This window comes from Brassica napus, chromosome A9 (assembly GCF_020379485.1).
Source record: "Brassica napus cultivar Da-Ae chromosome A9, Da-Ae, whole genome shotgun sequence".
NCBI classification, from domain to species: Eukaryota; Viridiplantae; Streptophyta; class Magnoliopsida; order Brassicales; family Brassicaceae; genus Brassica; species Brassica napus.
Window position 1 is genome coordinate 1552510 of NC_063442.1, and position 17693 is coordinate 1570202.

The 17693-nt window shown below is 35.9% G+C and overlaps 4 protein-coding genes across 4 annotated transcripts; 3 read left to right on the plus strand and 1 right to left on the minus strand.

Moving 5' to 3' along the window:
* Window positions 1-1336: 1336 nt before the first annotated feature.
* LOC106389978 (probable 2-oxoglutarate-dependent dioxygenase AOP1) lies at window positions 1337-6409 on the plus strand. The gene is made up of 11 exons (XM_048739249.1): window positions 1337-1803; window positions 2039-2369; window positions 2449-4631; window positions 4709-4824; window positions 4912-5008; window positions 5105-5144; window positions 5241-5396; window positions 5491-5575; window positions 5663-5899; window positions 5992-6115; window positions 6223-6409. Exons 1-3 carry the CDS (start codon window positions 1418-1420, stop codon window positions 2695-2697), a joined length of 966 nt encoding a protein of 321 aa, XP_048595206.1. The 5' UTR covers window positions 1337-1417; the 3' UTR covers window positions 2698-4631; window positions 4709-4824; window positions 4912-5008; window positions 5105-5144; window positions 5241-5396; window positions 5491-5575; window positions 5663-5899; window positions 5992-6115; window positions 6223-6409.
* Window positions 3454-8805, plus strand: LOC106389977 (probable 2-oxoglutarate-dependent dioxygenase AOP1). Its single transcript, XM_022689260.2, has 3 exons — window positions 3454-3921; window positions 8000-8330; window positions 8408-8805. Exons 1-3 carry the CDS (start codon window positions 3536-3538, stop codon window positions 8654-8656), a joined length of 966 nt encoding a protein of 321 aa, XP_022544981.2. The 5' UTR covers window positions 3454-3535; the 3' UTR covers window positions 8657-8805.
* A 130-nt stretch (window positions 8806-8935) lies between these two features.
* LOC106389976 (nodulin homeobox) lies at window positions 8936-13959 on the minus strand. The gene is made up of 15 exons (XM_048739246.1): window positions 13559-13959; window positions 13333-13491; window positions 13134-13217; window positions 12788-12916; window positions 12460-12678; window positions 12239-12370; window positions 12062-12154; window positions 11816-11971; window positions 11444-11732; window positions 11231-11368; window positions 11080-11149; window positions 10891-10957; window positions 9982-10499; window positions 9177-9654; window positions 8936-9083 (listed from the first exon to the last, which is right to left on the minus strand). Exons 1-14 carry the CDS (start codon window positions 13709-13711, stop codon window positions 9207-9209), a joined length of 2655 nt encoding a protein of 884 aa, XP_048595203.1. The 5' UTR covers window positions 13712-13959; the 3' UTR covers window positions 8936-9083; window positions 9177-9206.
* A 1250-nt stretch (window positions 13960-15209) lies between these two features.
* LOC106389973 (rho GTPase-activating protein 2-like) lies at window positions 15210-17680 on the plus strand. The gene is made up of 4 exons (XM_013830334.3): window positions 15210-15819; window positions 16280-16400; window positions 16487-16837; window positions 16912-17680. Exons 1-4 carry the CDS (start codon window positions 15461-15463, stop codon window positions 17353-17355), a joined length of 1275 nt encoding a protein of 424 aa, XP_013685788.2. The 5' UTR covers window positions 15210-15460; the 3' UTR covers window positions 17356-17680.
* The last annotated feature ends 13 nt before the right edge of the window (window positions 17681-17693 follow it).

The following is a 17693-nucleotide window of genomic DNA, read 5'->3' on the forward strand; positions in this document are numbered from 1 at the left end:
AACACATGTGGATTTAATATGAAAATTCAAAGGGAGGAAAGTTGGTATGTCACAAAAACAGATACCTTTTAAAAAGTTGATATTCAAAGGGAGGAAAGTTGGTATATTATATGATGGAGTGTCCCATTTGATTTTTTTTCACTTACGCATATATTAAAGATATTCGTAAATGATATTATATATTTGTTAGGTCACACGTCTGATTTTCGTTTTCATGCTTTGTTGGTTACGAGTAGAAATAGAAGTTTTTTCAGTGGGTAGTTTTTTCTTAGTTGGTAGTGTTTGTAATCAAAGGGAGTGCTTAAAGTTTTGATAAAACAAATCATAGAATGTAGTCAAACAATGAAATTGCATGAATTTAATTCCAAGAACTTTTTACTTATTCTTTTTGGGGTAATTGAACCCAACATTTTAACTATACTTTGTGCAGTTAGAAAGATTAGTCCATGTTGAAAATGTGGCCGCCTGGCCAGTGTTGCTAATGAAGACCGAGATTTCCGAATTTTCATAGCATTATTTCGATTGCTAGTTTTCTACTTTACTTATAAAACTCAAAATAATAAACAAAAAGGGAAAGTGAACTTGAACTTGAATTTGAATTTTCCATTGATTTTTTCTTTTGAAATTTTTTTAGATACTTTGATACATATGTCTTGACATGATAGTTTAAATCTTTAATTAGACATCCTAAGAATGTTAAATGATTTTGAGCAAGAAAATCACGGCATGATAAACCAGAGGTGTTTTACTCTCCGATTACCTCTCTAAATGAAGGGGATTTACGCTGTTTTTTTTTCGGTATAATGTATCTGGGTCAATTATTTATACACATCAGATGTTTGAAAACCTTAACATGAAACTATATTACAAGAAAAAAGGAGAGAGACTAACTGCGTATGCATTATCAGGAAAAAAATAGACAAACTGTATAGTTTAATTAAAAAAAAAAAATCATTCAATGTATAAAGGAATAACACACACGTATACATACACCTGCAAGCAGGAGTGGCATACGGAGGTTAGTCTGCAATCGCTTGAATATGAACTTCTTTCGAAGCAATAATGTGTGTACTTGCTCGCTATTCTGTCCAAGCTTGGCTGGAGAAGAGTTATGGAGATTCGAAAAATATGTTGTTTCGGCCTGTAAAAATACTATATGTGAAAAAATAAGCGATATATTTAAATTCAAATAAAAAAGTTACGGTTGTTATTAATTGTGGTCGTTACTCTCAACAAACGCATTTAGTACATAACTAATTTATTAATAAACTATGCATAACAGCTAAATCAAGCCAGTATGCGTAAACGCCTACTAACTACTAGTTATAGAACCCAATTCCACTAAAGGAAAAAGAGTTGGTATTAAGGCCAAAAGCAAGAAAGCAAAGCACCACCAAAGTTCTGAGAATCAAGAAAAATGGATTCAGACTCTCTTCTTCCTCTCTCTGAATCTCTTGAGCTCCCAGTCATAGATTTCTCCGATCAGAACTTAACACCAGGAACCTCAAAGTGGGATGAAGTGAAGGCTGATGTCCGTAAAGCGTTAGAAGACTACGGCTGCTTCCAAGCTTTCGTTGGCAAAGTGTCAAACATAGAGCTTACCAAGTCTGTTTTTGAAGCCATGGAAGAGCTATTCGATTTGCCGGTTCAGACCAAACAGAGAAACGTGTCGTCGAAACCCTTTCATGGGTATCTAAGTCACAATCTTTACCAGAGTTTAGGGATTGAAGAAGCTAATGATGCTGAGAAAGTTAACTATTTTACACAACAGCTATGGCCTGATCATGGAAACAAGAGTATTAGGTACAAAATTTGATAACTACTCCATCAGTTTCAAACTAGATATGGTTTAAATCATTTCAAGTAAATTTAAAAACAGTAAATTTTAATTTTTACATTATTTGATTTAAATTCTAAAATTCGTTTTTAATGAAATTATATATTTGTACTTTTTGTTTTATCATGCGTTTGAAACATTCTTGAAATTTTTTCAAGAATTCGTATTTTTTAATTGAATTATATATTTGTGTTAAAATAGTGAGACGATGCACAAGTTCTCAGAGCGGTTAGTGGAACTGGATGTGATGGCGAGAAGAATGATAATGGAGAGTTTTGGGATAGAGAAGTACCTTGGCGAACATCTGAACTCTACATATTATGTTCTTCGAATGATGAAGTATACATCACCTCCTGATGACGATGTAGAAGAGACAAAGCTAGGTTTACTTTCTCATACCGACAAGAGCATTACAACAATACTTCATCAATATGAAGTTGATGGTTTGGAAATTAAGACCAAAGACAACAAATGGATCAAAGTGAAACCATCTCAACATTGTTTCATCATTATGGTTGGAGATTTTCTCTGTGTAAGCTCTTCGAAACTTCACACACACACCCGAACACTATTTAAGACGGTAATGATCATCTAAAATGTTGATGTTGCAGGCACTTTTGAATGGTAGATTGTATTCTCCAAATCACCGAGTCTTGATGACGGCAAAGAAGACAAGGTATTCGACTGCAATGTTCTTTGTTCCAAAACAAGGAGTTGTCATAGATGCACCTGAAGAACTTGTCGACCAAGAACATCCCCGTATGTTCAAACCCTTTGAGTATAATGAATTCATTAACTTCTTTCACTCGGAAGCTGGTCGTAAAGCTGAATCTGCTCTCCATGCTTTCTGTGCTCTCTGAAACATTTGAACTTTTATTCACAACAATGATTGTAATGATTTTACATTTCATGGTTTAGGTTTTGCTCCTATATTTCTTTTCATGTTTCTTTTGATTTGATATGTTATCACATGGGTACATAAACTCTACTAGATGGTCTTATTCAAGGACAATCATATATATGTAAGCAAAAGTGACGATATTCTGGAGATTTCGTTGGCATGCACACGCATAACTAGTCACTTTGATTGACTTGTGAAACATAAACATGGATGCTGGTGTACATAGTATAATAATCAGCTTAGGAACAAATAACAATCATCAAAATTTTGTTAGAAAAGTATCACAAATGTTTTTAAATTGTTTACCTTATATCCACTACACGAAGTTTTTGACTGATTTTTATTTAGTGTCTTTTCTGTATATGCAATTTGTATACCGGTCAATTATTTATACACATCAGATGTTTCAAAAACCTTTACATGAAACTATAGTACAAGAAAACTCAGAGAACCAACTGTGTATGCATTATCAAGAAAAAAAATTAGACAAACTCTAGACTCTAATTAATTTTTTAATCATTCAACGAATAAGTGTATAACACACGTATTCAATACATACACATGCAAGCAGCAGCGTTACAGTTGTTATTAATTGTGGTCGTCACTCTCAACAAACGCATTTATTACAAAATTATTTAATTAATAAACAACTAGCATAACAGCTAATTCAAGCTAGCATCTGTAATCACATTCTAACTACTAGTTATAGAACTCGATTCCGTAAAAAGAAAAAGTTTGGTATTAAGGCCAAAATCAAGAAAGCGAAACACCACCAAACTTCTGAGAATTAAGAAAAAATGGATTCAGACTCTCTTCTTCCTCTTTCTGAATCTCTCCAGCTCCCAGTCATAGATTTCTCCGACCAGAACTTAACACCAGGAACCTCAAAGTGGGATAAAGTGAAGGCTGATGTCCGTAAAGCGTTAGAAGACTACGGCTGTTTCCAAGCATACGTTGACAAAGTGTCAAACATAGAGCTTGACAAGTCTGTTTATGAAGCCATGGAAAAGCTTTTTGATTTGCCGGTTCAGACCAAACAGAGAAACGTGTCTTCCAAACCCTTTCATGGGTATCTAAGTCACAATCTTTACCAGAGTTTAGGAATTGAAGATGCTAATGTTGCAGAGAAAGTCAACGACTTCATTCAACTGCTATGGCCTGATCATGGAAACAAGAGTATTAGGTATGACTTTTACTTTTTGGACTTCTTAATTTTAATCTATGTTTTTAAAAAAATTGTTTCTAAAGATATATATTTTTTAAGTGAATGATAAATTGTAAATTTATAAAATTTAATTGTGTTTATTGAATTTTAATTGATTAAAAATTAAGAAAATAGTTAATCACAAAGATAAATATCTATACTATACTAAAAGCAATATATAAAGAGCAGAGAACCTGTCCACGTCATCTAAAAAATTCAACCAATTACAAGTTCCAGTTTTGACATGTCAACTGGATTTACTCAGCAAAATTTTTTGGCGGATCATTCATTTGGGCTAACAAAATATTTAAACGGCCCAAATTAAGCATATAGCCTTCATGTTTTTATTGATATACTTTTCCCCTTTCTTCCACGATCTGCATCCCTAATTGACTTCTTTAGACTCTAACCTCTAGATGACGATTCATTCACTCTTCAGATATTCCTCCTTCGTTATACATACGATCCGACTTACACGATATTTTTAAGTGTTGATTTTGTCCGCGGAGAGGCTTCTCCGTCACTAGATGAAACAGATCTGAGCTTTGAGGTTATAGAAAATATGGCGAGTTAAGAGGTTTCTACGAAAGGAAATCATCGTGGAGGAATAGAGAACTTCTCCACCGCTTTCGCCGGCGGCGAGGCGGAGATAACTCAGTCTAACCGCTCTGTGGGGGCTGAGCGTGTTGGTAAGCCTACGTTTCTGACTTTCATTTGTTTGGTTTTGGTTACAAACTGAGCTGATCTAAGTTTTTTGTTTGCGTAGTCGACCCTGAAGCTGCTCTCTACAAAGAGCTCTGGCATGCTTGTGCTGGTCCTCTCGTGACGGTCCCTCGACAAGATGACCGTGTCTTCTACTTCCCTTAGGGACATATTGAGCAGGTGAGATTTCTTTCCTAGACTCCGATTTGCTTGTGATTTTTTTTTACGTTTGGTTTTAATTTTTTTTGTCGTTTTCTTGATGAGTAGGTGGAAGCATCGAAAAACCAAGATGGCGGAACAGTAGATGCCTCTCTATGATCTTCCTTCGAAGATCCTTTGTCGAGTCATTAATGTTGATTTAAAGGTAGGCTTCACTTTCGTTTGGTAATACGTTTTTTTTTGTTTTTTGAGTGTTTGAATTATAAGCTAACTTTAAGATTTGTCTATGATTTTGCATTAGTGGTGCTTATGCGCAGATTACTCTTTTTCTGGAACCTATTGTAAGTTATATTTTCTTATGTTCATTTAGTTGGAGCGGAGTATAGGATGATCATATTCTTCGAAAATCTGATATATTAATTTTTTTTATCTTCCAGCAAGACGAGAATGCAATTGAGAAAGAGGCACCTCTTCCTCCGCCCCCCAGGTTCCAAGTGCATTCTTTCTGCAAAACCTTGACTGCTTCGGACACAAGTACGCATGGTGGATTTTCTGTGCTTAGCCGACATGCTGATGAATGTCTCCCGCCTCTGGTTGGTGCTTTAGTTATATATTGAAAACCAATATTCCTGAATTTTGTTCCAAAATATGCTTTAATTCAATGTTTCCCTTTGTTTCTTCTTTCAGGATATGTCACTTCAGCCTCCTACTCAGGAGTTAGTAGCAAAAAAATTGCATGGAAATGAGTGGCGTTTTAGACATATTTTCCGAGGTAATGGGAATTTGTATGAGTTGCATTATTCTTTATCTTATTTAATTTTCGTTCCCTTAATCTCTTGCGTCACTAAACTCATACCAGGTCAACAACGAAGGCATTTGCTTCAGAGTGGGTGGAGCGTGTTTGTTAGTTCCAAGAGGCTGGTTGCAGGCGATGCATTTATCTCTCTAATTTTTGTTGGTTTTTGGTTCATGGTATTCTTGATTTGTATCTATATGTTTAGTTGATCTGTAATATCTGGTTCTTCTGCAGGGGTGAGAATGGGGAATTACGTGTGGGTGTAAGGCGTGCAATTCGACAACAGGGAAATGCGAGAAGGTAATGCCTACTCTTCTGAATCCTGTATTTTTTCTTGCTCTGAAACTCCAGTATATTCTCAGTTTATTTGGTTCCCTATATATACGTGGCAGGAAGGCACACAGGTTACAAAGAGAACAGTTTCCTCTTCTTTGTTTCTTTACCAGGAGCGTTGAGATCATATATGATGCAATATTACATATGGTAGCTCAGAAACATTTCCATGAGCTGATCGAGGTAATGAGTTCACCTGCATAGCTGCTAAACCTACCATTTGTCTACTTGCTAACCAAAAAGAGTATTAGTCCTATTATATCTGATGTTGTTTAATATATATGCCCCAGATACAATGGTACCTACAGATGATGTGTGAAAAGCAACTAAAGTTACAAGATACCAGGAGCTCTTCCTCAATGCCTTAATCAAAGCAATGTAATGGCATGTTTACCGCATCAAAATTTGGTTTCAGGACAAACCGTGAACCAAACTGAATCTGCTTTTATATCAGTGAAACTAAGTCCATTTAACCTTCTTTTCTTTTTCAATTCGAGTACAATTAAGAAAATATTTATCTTCGAAAAATGATTACACATAGAATACAGCGAAGAACCTATATATTTTAGATGTTTCTATACTTAGAGGTGATATAAAACGCAAAAGTTAGGAATGTGTAAGAGTTTCAATAAGAGAAAATTTTGTTTAAACAAAGAAAGAGAAGACTACTACAAGAAAACAAAAATAACAAGCCACCACAGATAACCATGAAAGTTTAGTAGAGTAACATATAAGGTTATTTTCGTTTGGCTATACATGTTACGTGGGAATTAGTTTGGGTGATTTGTTGCAACTCAGAGATACAATAATGCCAAATGTGTTATAAAAAAAATATCGTTTCCTTGCTTTAAAGTCCAGAAACACATAGTGAAGATGATTACAAAAACAACTGAAACTTTATATTTATTATAAATATCAAAATAAGTCATTGTTTTGTTTAACACATTGTGACATGCATATCTTAACTTATAAATAATATTAGTTTCATTTACTATACCAGGTAATTTTCTCTTTGCATGTACATAATCTAAAATAAGAACATACAGTAATTGATTAATATTTTACTTAGTTATAATATTTGTTATTTTGGTTAGACATGTTACTTCCATATAAAGTATCTGTCTGGTTTGGTTATTATAGTGTAATGGATTGTATAGACTTTTCTGAGAAGAAAAAAATGAACAGCAAATTAAATTACTCCCTTTTAGGGTATTAGTAATCAAAATCAATTTTTGGTTTCATAATTTCACAAATCCAGTAACTAAAGATCAACGAATTAAATAAAATTAATATATCTACATATTTTTACAATCTTTTTACACTAAATTTTAATCCACAATAATAATTTAACTATAGCTATATTCTAAGATATTTTTCTGCTTATAACTAAACATATAAAATAGTAAATAATAATATTTTCCTAAAATTTCAGTGTATTTAACACATACAACTTTATAAAAAAAAATTTTATTTAAAGCAATGAATATTTTAATTATTTTTACTTATTATAATTGTAAAAATTGATTTATAATCGTAAAATAATATATTATACAAGATTAAATACCATATAAATACAAAAATTAACATGATATAAATAATACATATAGCAAAGAAATATGTGATGTTGAGATTAATAACATTTTCTCATAATAATCTAAACATATTTAACAAAAATTATTTCGGATCATAACTACGGATTAACAAATTCTTCATTTATTTCCCATTTGTTCACCATCTCATACATATTTTAGATAGTAAACAAATGTGAGTTTTATTCATTTCTATTCAATTTACTATTTATATTTTTTATAATCTAGAAGCAATATATTGTAATATAGATATTACATACAATGTTATTGGTATAAATCCCGGGCGTAGCCCGGATAAAATTTCTAGTATTTATAATAACACCTTAATATATTTTATTAATATATATATACGAGAACTCTTTTTTCTTTGGGTCAAAATATGTGATATATTTTAGCCTTTTTAAAATGGAGGGAGTATTTATTTGTCTATGTATAACATTTTGGTTGATCATTTCCGTTTGAAACATTCTTGAAATAGTGAGATGATGCACAAGTTCTCGACGCAACTAGTGGAACTGGATGTAATGGTGAGAAAAATGATAATGGAGAGTTTTGGAGTAGAGAAGTACCTTGACGAGCATCTAAATTCTACAAACTATCTCTTTCGAATGATGAAGTACACAGCACCTCCTGATGACGATGTAGAAGAGACAAAGCTAGGTTTACGTTCTCATACGGACAAGAACATCATCACCATACTTCATCAATATGAAGTTGATGGCTTGGAAATTATGACCAAAGATGGAAAATGGATCAAAGTGAAACCATCTCAAAATTCTTTCATCATTATGGTTGGAGATTCTCTATGTGTAAGTTCCTTCAAACTTCACACACATGCACACACTATTTAAAACAATACTCATTTGTTTGTTGATCGATGTTGCAGGCACTTTTGAATGGTAGATTGTATTCTCCATACCACCGAGTCATGATGGTGGCAAAGAAGACAAGGTATTCGACTGCAATGTTCTCTGTTCCAAAATCAGGAGTTGTCATAGATTCACCTGAAGAGGTTGTTGACGAAGAACATCCTCGTATGTTCAAACCCTTTGAATATATGGATTTCCTTAACTTCTTTCACTCGGAAGCAGGTCGCAGAGTTGAATCTACTCTCCATGCTTTTTGTGCTCTCTGAAACATTTCAACTTTTATTCACAACAATGAATGTAATGACCACATTTTTAGGGTATAGGTTTTGCTCCTTTCCCTTTTCATGTTTTCATGTTTTCTGTAATTTGATATGTTATCACATGCATATATTTAATTATATAGTTCAAAAACAAATCAATTTTTGAAAAAAAACTCTAATTAATTACTAATATAATTTATGAGACTAGAAACACTTGTAGTAAGTGCTATTTCCATATAATCACCAGTCATTATGAACTTCATTGTCTAAGGTTACTTGTTAAAATTAAGAAATGTAATTTAAATAGCATTAAAGTCAACTAAAGGAGAGAAGAGTCAGCTCTTCCCACTGTGAAACTTATTTTCAGTTATTTGCTCTCAAAGTCTCAACCTTTACTTGTTAGCAACCAGAGAGCGAGAGAGAAACAGAGTTCCTAAAAAGTAAAAGCAGAGAATCTTTTGGGTTAGGACCAAAAGAGAAAGCTCTAAAGTCTAAACAACAGGTAAGAACATAAAAAAACACCTACTGGTCAGAGATCTCAATGCAACCGAGTCTGTTACTGAAGCTTGCTCACATCCCAAGCCACTCTCATAACACCAAACCTAGAATTCGCTTCTCCAAAAGTCCTCCCAACATCATCAGACCCATAAGGGATGCTCATCTTGCTATAATCATATAACCCACTAAGCTCTATCACATCAACCACGCACACCTGTCTCGTCTCCAGGCTTAAACCGTACCACTCACCGTCTGTTTTCAAAACCGTTCCTTTACCGACCTCGACTCCTCTCTCGTCCACAAGCATCACTTGCTGCCCACGCTTCAGCCCTTCTGACGATGATGCAGAAGCTTTATCTGCAAATGGTGTTGTTGGTTTCTGCTGCTGCTGCTGCTGCCAAGTGTTTTCATCTCCGGGACTCTCTGGTAAATCCCCTGAGCTATTGTTATCACGTGCTGGCCCGTGCTTGCTTGCTCGAGCTAGTTTTGCTTTTCTGTTATTCAGCCTGACAAAAAAAAACTACTCACTCAGTTCCATTAAGATTAAATGTTTTAGAAAAAAAATATTGTTTCAAGAAAATAGATTTTTTGTGTTTTCTATGAAAAAATTTAAACTTCAAAAAAATTAATTGACTTTATTGAATTTTTAGTGGGATTGAAAGTTATTAAAAACTGAAAATTACAGAAAATAATAAATTTATTATAGCGATTTAATGTGTTTTATTAATATGTACGAAAACAGTCAAAATTCAATCTTTGTGAAACAGAGCTAGTATAAATGTAAGATTGAGACATAGTGATAGCTAGAGAGAGAGAGAGAGAGAAGCAGGTACCAGTTCTTCAGCTGGGCAGATGTGACCTCAGGACCCTGCAAGCTGAGTTTATCAGCCCAAGTCCGTATCCAAGCCGAGTTCCGCTGCATATCAGGCTCATCAACAAGAGCCTTCTCCATCATCGCCATCTGATCATCACTCATTATGCTACGCTTCCTTTTGGTCCTCTGTTTCTCCAATAAAAGAGAAGCTTCAGCTCTCTCATCCTCCTTCGCCTCTCCAGAGGAAGCACTCACCTTAAGCCGCTTGGTAAAAGTGCGAGCCAAGTATCCATCTTCAGCCTGATCAACCAGACCTTTCCCTCCTCTGTTAGAGCTTGTTTCTGAACCGCTAGTTTCAAGATTGTCGCTCTCTTTCGACCGTTCAGCTATTTCCATCTCCTCGTTGTTCACACCTTGCTTTGTCGTGGCACCTTCCGCTCGGACATCAGAATCCTCTGAAGCTTCGTCGTTGTTGAGATTCAGAGGCTCTTTTCCCAGCTGCTTGCCAGATGAACTACCTCCCGCACCTTGATTGTCCTAGAACATATGATCGACAAGAGTAAAATGTCGTTGCAGTTACTTGTATCAGTTTAACTAAACAGATGCTCATAAACAAATGCATACAATTGTAACAACTAGGCCTGCCGTTTATAACCGAACCAAATTTCTGTTAGTTTGGTTTTAAAAAAAAATTGTTAACCAAATTCTGAACCGAACTAAACGAAATTATCCAAAAATTTCGAACCGAACAAACCAAATTAACCGAACCAAAAACTTTGGTTTGTTTTGGTAAAGAATTTTAAAAACCGAACTAACCGAATACCAAACCAAACTTTTCCAGTTCAATTAGGCCTAACTAACAGACCCGAACTACCCGAACCAGCAGGCCTAGTAACAACAATGTACAAGAGAGTAAGTAGCTTTTCACCTTCACCTCAGCCTGACTTTCCTCAAACTCAGAACGGATTAGCGGCTCCAACTGTTGACAGAACACCCTGCAGAAGACAGCATCCCAAAAATATATATATCAATACAAAACAGCACCGCTCAAGAACTATAGAAATCTTATTTTAATATTGTCTTAAGGTGAAATGTATAATGATTGAGAGAGGTTCACCTCAAAATCATTAGATCTTCGACATTGAGTGCATTAGGGATTAAGAACTCTGCATGATGCAACAGAGAACCTACAAAAATACAAACATCCATCACAACGGAATCACCAAAACATGTGTAATAAAGAATGTGTAGGGATAAAGGGTACACACTTATGTTTTTGCAAACACTAGTGCCTCTCTGAGCCTCCGGAGTATATGTAGAGCTTGGTAATAGATTAACCAATATGCTTGAAGGATCCTTTCGCAATCCACTCACAAACGTTTGAATGAAACGGTTCCTGTCATCTTCTGCAGGTTTCAACAGCAAATCCACATAGTAAGAAACAAAGGTATGAGGATATGATGAGGTTAATTTAAAATCACCTGTGCAGACTTCAGGAACGAAGCAGTGAAGATTAGCCATGATTTTAACAATCAAGGACGTTCTTTGATGAGCGTATGAAGACATGGTGAGGTTATTCTGAAAATTAAGCTTGAACTGAGGAACGGCCAATTCACCAGGAGATGAGAATGCACTTAGAACCCATCCAGATGATGTAAACAGATCGTAATCAAGCGTTGCGTCATCTTCCCTTGAAGAGAGATCAGAAGAGCACAGCATTGACAAGAAATCTCCATGAGGGAGACAAAACACTGCGCTGAGAACCATTGTCTGTAGATTAAGGTTTAACATCCTCCACACATTAAAATCACAGATAAAGCAAAGGAAAGGGAAGTAATTCAAGAAATACTTACAAAATGTTTGGTGAAAAAACGTCGAAAATGTGAGTCATCCGAGAACACGTCAGCTAAGCGCATAGCGTTAAGTAGCACAAAACCCATTGGATACTCATTAGGAGGAGGACTGGCCTTGGAAGCTCTAGAAAGGCCAAGCCTCATTAATTCAAGAACCTAGATTACAGGATATAGCATCACTAGATAAGTCAACACTACTCCATAAGTTTGTTCACTGTTTAAACAGAACCCTTATTAGGACTAAACCTTTGAGGCAACAGTTTGGGCTAAATGCAAGCTTCCTGAACGTTCAACCTCGTCAAGGAATGAGACACTTTCCGCCTCAAACAAATGGTGCAACTGCAAGAAACATAAAACTTTTGGTATGAGACTTAACGACAGTAAATAGAGGAAACAACTATGCTAAGTTACAACAGGACTTACAAGTGACAGGGCTTTTGCATTTATTCTAGATATGGAAGCTATTATTACGGCTGCTCCAACCCATTCAGGAGTTATATATAGTGATAGTATGGACTGAGCTAGCATAAGAACACCACCTTTTCCACATAGCTCCTGAAAAGAAGAATACCATAAAACCTAACTCTGAGAATCATTCCGTAACTGATGCATCTAAAGGTTTAAGAGTCAGGCATTAGAGAAACCTGGTTTTTAGCGACACGGTCTCTAAACAGTTTGTGTTGGCATAGAGAGTGAAGGAACTGCAAAGCAGCTTCAGCTTGTTGGCAGTGTGCGTTAACGGCCCCTACAGAATTAGCACCTAGCTTCTTCGTTTGGTCAGTTTGCCGATGCAGCAACTTCGCTCTTAAAGATCTGACAACATTGTGAACCGCTCCAAAAGCAGCGTCTATAAACACATCAACCTAAATGAGAAACATAACAATCAGATCCAAAAGAACACAATCTCTCAAAGCTTAAGCGTGATCTTTCCACATATTGGCATTTCAAGCACATCATGGTAAAAGGTCATACCTTAGGGTGGGCAAGCAAGACTATAACAAGATCTTGGGAGTTAGGAGAGATGAACCCATGCATCAGGTGAAGAGTAGAAGCCACCATTGTGGCTTCTATCAATGAGTCATAATCTGATTTCCAACTTTCCTGAAAAAATAAAAGCAACAGAGATGAATCACAACTTGAGAAAGAGAGAAACCGAAAGAGACGTTAAGTTTCATGGGCTTCCAACTTAAAACAAACTAATTGGCGTAAGTGAATTGACCCAAGTCCTTTGTAGATACTCCAATGTCCTCTCTCGAGATAATGGTCCGATAACTATTAATTTCGACATAATCCATCAGACACAGAGAGAGTATTATACCTTTCTATTACCGCCGAGAGCAACCATGGTAAAGATCACAAGATCAAGCATCTGAGTTGTTAATACCACATCATCAAGCAACACCTATCACAATAATACAAAACAAACAAAAACACAAACATGCATTTTCATAAGTACTTCTCCATAACAAAGACATAAAGTCAAATTCTTTTTACAAGAACACAAAAGATCATCAAACCTGGTCCAATCTAGGATGACGAGACGTTAAGTCACAAAACGTATTCAGCAGTCTGATCCCAGACAACAAATACCTAAGCTTCCCTTCTTCCTCATGAGTAGATATAAACACTGACAAGAGGTGAAGAGGCAACATCCCCACCAGTTTCTCTACATCTATCTGAACTCAACAACTCAAAAATCAACACTTCATTCCCAAAACAAAAACCCAAATGAAAAGTTTTCACCTTTTCTGGCTCTGCACCTTCTTCTTCTCCATCGTTGTAAGTAATAGAGAAGTCTTCGTTATCCTTAAGAAGCTTGTGAATCTCGAGAGAGGTTCGCCAATGCAAGCCCTTCACAGCTGCCACCACTTGACTAGGCTCCAGCAACCCACTCATGTCAATTGAGTTGAATTGAGAATGAATTGGGAGAGAAGAAGAAGGAGAGAGGATAATGGGAGAAGCGGAGGAAGATATTTTTTTTCTTTTTTTTTTAAGGGTGTTAATGGCAAAAGGGTAAATATGAATGAATAGGGAGGTTAATTAGTGGATGTAGTGACACTGCGTCTCTCTCGCTCTCTCTGTCAGCGGCGGGCTTATCTGATTAATTGTTTGCCCCCAGCGACGATTTCAATTTCGAACCCTAATAAACATTTTTTTTTGCTTACAAATGTCGAGACGATGAGGAAGACAATCACGTGAGGGAACACGTGATATTTTTTTTTTACGTTTTATCGAAGCCCAAATGATTTTTCAATCTGGCCCAATTTCTTGACGTAACTTTGTTGCTTTAGAGAGTTTTGTTTTAATCTAAAAGTAAAAGAAAAAACTCAAGGAGAGTTTTGTTTAGTGAAATAAAAATCAGTTTGTCATAAAAATAAATTTTTAGTAATGTCGACAACCAAGAATTAACCTTTAGTCGGTTCTTGGTGTAATGACGGTTTCTTGACGGCAGTCTTTGTTTTGGACAGTTTTCAGCCACCACTATATTGTTGCTCCTTTTTTTTTGAGGCTTGGGGATAAGAGACACTTCGGTAAACAAGAAGCATGTTTGCTTTTCAGTGTGTCATCAGTTGATCCATGGACTTCTCTATGATCATGCGGTTTTGGATTGGATTTGTTACATTTAAGCTCGATGTATAATCAATTATTTGCAAATGTTTCTATCTTGTAAGGTTTAAGAGACTATTCATTTTTAGTGCAACAGTTGATCAATGAATTCTCTCATATCATGCAGCGATCACTGGTTATATTGTTTGGATTGGATTTGTTAGATTTAGGCTCGATTTATTAGCAATTATTTTCAAACATTTCTATCTTTTAAGGTCTAAGAGACTATTCATTTTTAGTGTAGCATCAGTTGACACATGACTTCTCTCATATCATGCAGCGATCACTGGGTTATGTTGTTCAGATTAGATTTGTTACATTTAAACTCGATATATTATCAATTATTTTCAAATATTTCTATATTTTATAGTCTAAGAGACAATTCATTTTTCCATAGAGCAAATATGTTTTCACAAGTCACAATGGCATAATAATTTATCGATAGTCGATTAGAATTTTTTTTTCATCAAATAAAAAAGGATGCAATACGAAGACTTTTAGATAACGTAGGTATTATTTGAGTATTCATAGGTGATACAAGATGGTACTTCACTGTCTTTGTGGTTAAAATCTCCGCTGAAATCAAAAATCTTGTATATTGGATAATGAGATGTAGTTTAGCCAGAAAAAGAAAACTAAGAACCAACCAGATAACACATAGAGTGGCACTATGGTAGATTTTACAAAACATCTCAGGGTAAAAACGTGATTCACATTAAAAGCCAAACATTACATAAAAGCATACCAGTCTCCTCCAAGAGGGAGAGAAATTTGAAAACGAGTGGCCGTTGGGTTTCGAATCCAACCAAAAAAAGACAGAAATTCAAAAAGACAAATCTCACCCAAAAAATAATATTAATATCCAATAAAATAAAGAGAGAAAAACCTTTTCGAGAACTTCAAAAATCAAACTTACTCCAAAGAAAGAGAGAGAGAGAAGTAGAAGAAGAAGCACAAAGTCCAGAGAGAGAGAGTTTCTTCATTGTTCGAGCGATCTTTGTCTCTACCACATCCTTTTGTCTCCTTCTTGGGTGAGCAATGACGGGGCTTGTGATGGTGACTAAATCCACCGTTGGCTGCGGCGGAGGAAAAGGAGGAGGGAAGACCAAATCCACCGTGGAGGAGGAGGAAGAGCAGAACCAGCAACAACTCTCTCTTGTTGAGTTTCTACTAACAGCTCTCCGTAAATCCGTAATATCCTGCCGTGTCGACAATAACCAGCAAGACGACGTCGTAGGAGGAGGAGGAGGGATCTCCTCAGCCGTTCATCACATGGAGATCGGATGGCCAACAAACGTCCGACACATCACTCACGTGACGTTCGATAGATTCCGTGGCTTCCTCGGTCTCCCGCACGAGCTTCAAGTCGAGATCCCATGTCGTGTCCCTAGTGCAAGGTAGTATAAAATGCTTCAGAGACTTGATCTGTAATTATGCGTGTAATTAGCTTAATTAATGCTTCTTAATTACATCTTTCAATTATATGTGTAATTAGCTTAATTAATTCTTCTTAATTACATCTTTCAATGTTCAAGAAATTGGTAGGCTATAACTATATGATTTGTAGATTATTCCGGATTTTAGGCAAGCTTATGTTAACAAATTATTAAATAGTTTTTAATAAATTACATATATACATTATATTATTTAGTTTTTGGATTTAATTATATTAGATGTAAAAGAAATTAGACTAACATTATTGCTTGAATTAACAAATTTAAACCAATATAGATCGATTTAGACTAATTTTAACATTTTTATAACGGTTTAAACCGATTTAATTTTTTGGCTATGACTGATTTGCTCACTAGATCCACCCATTTTTAGAACATTGACATCTTTACAACATTAATGCAGTGTGAGTGTGTTTGGTGTCTCTGCGGAATCAATGCAATGTTCTTATGACAACAAAGGAAACAGTGTCCCAACTATTCTATTACTAATGCAGCAAAGACTCTACTCTCAACAAGGTCTCAAGGTAAAGACATTGCAAAAAATCAAATCAAGATTTATACTCTTACATGTTCTTTTTTATTAATCTTGTTGTGTGGATTAAATAAATAGGCTGAAGGGATCTTTAGGATAAACCCTGAGAACAGCCAAGAGGAGCATGTGAGAGACCAACTCAACAGAGGTGTTGTTCCTGAGAACATTGATGTGCACTGCTTGGCTGCTCTTATCAAAGCCTGGTTTAGAGAGTTGCCTTGTGGGGTCCTTGATGGTCTTTCTCCTGAGGAGGTTCTTAACTGTAATACCGAGGAGGAATCTGTTGAGCTTATAAAGCAGCTGAAGCCTACTGAGTCTGCTTTGCTGAGTTGGGCTGTTGATCTTATGGCTGATGTTGTTGAGGAAGAAGAGTTTAATAAGATGAATGCGAGGAATATCGCCATGGTTTTTGCTCCTAATATGACTCAGGTAAGAAGAACTAAACATGACCTTGTTTTGACTTTAATATTACGTACTGACTCTTGTGTTTGTGTTAACTATAGATGACAGATCCATTAACGGCTCTTATGCATGCTGTTCAAGTTATGAACTTGCTTAAGACCCTCATCACCAGAACACTAGGCGAACGTGAAGAAGCCTCAAGCGGATCAGAAGGATATTCACCATCCCATTCATCAGATTCCCAAACTGATTCTGAGTCTGACAATGCACAAGACATGGAAGTTAGCTGTGAATCACAAGGAACAGATTCAGAATCTGGAGGAGAAGAAGTACAACAAGAACAACAAGATGAAAACGATACTGGATCATTAAGCTCGATAGAGGACTGCTTCTTGAGTCAGCTCAACGACAATGCTAGAGTTTCAGACACCAGTATGTCTGAAGACTTGAGCCCAAAAGGCTCTCCGGTGGTATCACTCACAGACAACAAAAACAACACTTTAGGCTCAAGCACAAGCGACCAAGATGAATCTATGACCGTCTAATTTCAACACTTTAGGTAAACCATCACATTTCTTCTGCCTAATCTGCTGGAGAGAGAGCAAACAAGAACCGGTTGTGTCTGTAAATCAATACAGAGATTATTGTCCACTTTGTTAGGGTCTTTAGGGATTGTTGGTGCTGAGTCTGATTAGGGTTCAGCAAGGGCTGAACCTGTCTGTGGACTGTTGTTGTAGTCCTTTACTCCATGTTTGTGTTTGTCTGCGTGTGTTTTGCTGCGTGTGTTTTGCTGTTTGGTTTGTTGTAGCAAAGATAATGTGATCTCTCTTTTACTTGATTTCATTTGAAACAATGAATCTTTCTTCTAAAGACCAACATCAGA

Excerpts from the sequence above, each read along its gene's own strand:
- LOC106389978 (XM_048739249.1), top strand. The coding sequence starts at position 1,418 with ATGGATTCAGACTCTCTTCTTCCTCTCTCTGAATCTCTTGAGCTCCCA. Across the intron at positions 1,804-2,038 it reads CATGGAAACAAGAGTATTAG|TGAGACGATGCACAAGTTCT; the intron begins GTACAAAATTTG and ends GTGTTAAAATAG. Across the intron at positions 2,370-2,448 it reads TGGTTGGAGATTTTCTCTGT|GCACTTTTGAATGGTAGATT; the intron begins GTAAGCTCTTCG and ends TTGATGTTGCAG.
- LOC106389977 (XM_022689260.2), top strand. The coding sequence starts at position 3,536 with ATGGATTCAGACTCTCTTCTTCCTCTTTCTGAATCTCTCCAGCTCCCA. Across the intron at positions 3,922-7,999 it reads CATGGAAACAAGAGTATTAG|TGAGATGATGCACAAGTTCT; the intron begins GTATGACTTTTA and ends TTCTTGAAATAG. Across the intron at positions 8,331-8,407 it reads TGGTTGGAGATTCTCTATGT|GCACTTTTGAATGGTAGATT; the intron begins GTAAGTTCCTTC and ends TCGATGTTGCAG.
- LOC106389976 (XM_048739246.1), bottom strand. The coding sequence starts at position 13,711 with ATGAGTGGGTTGCTGGAGCCTAGTCAAGTGGTGGCAGCTGTGAAGGGC. Across the intron at positions 11,369-11,443 it reads CGTTCCTGAAGTCTGCACAG|AAGATGACAGGAACCGTTTC; the intron begins GTGATTTTAAAT and ends TGAAACCTGCAG. Across the intron at positions 9,655-9,981 it reads TCTGCCCAGCTGAAGAACTG|GCTGAATAACAGAAAAGCAA; the intron begins GTACCTGCTTCT and ends TTTTTTTGTCAG.
- LOC106389973 (XM_013830334.3), top strand. The coding sequence starts at position 15,461 with ATGACGGGGCTTGTGATGGTGACTAAATCCACCGTTGGCTGCGGCGGA. Across the intron at positions 16,401-16,486 it reads ACTCTCAACAAGGTCTCAAG|GCTGAAGGGATCTTTAGGAT; the intron begins GTAAAGACATTG and ends TTAAATAAATAG. Across the intron at positions 16,838-16,911 it reads TTGCTCCTAATATGACTCAG|ATGACAGATCCATTAACGGC; the intron begins GTAAGAAGAACT and ends TGTTAACTATAG.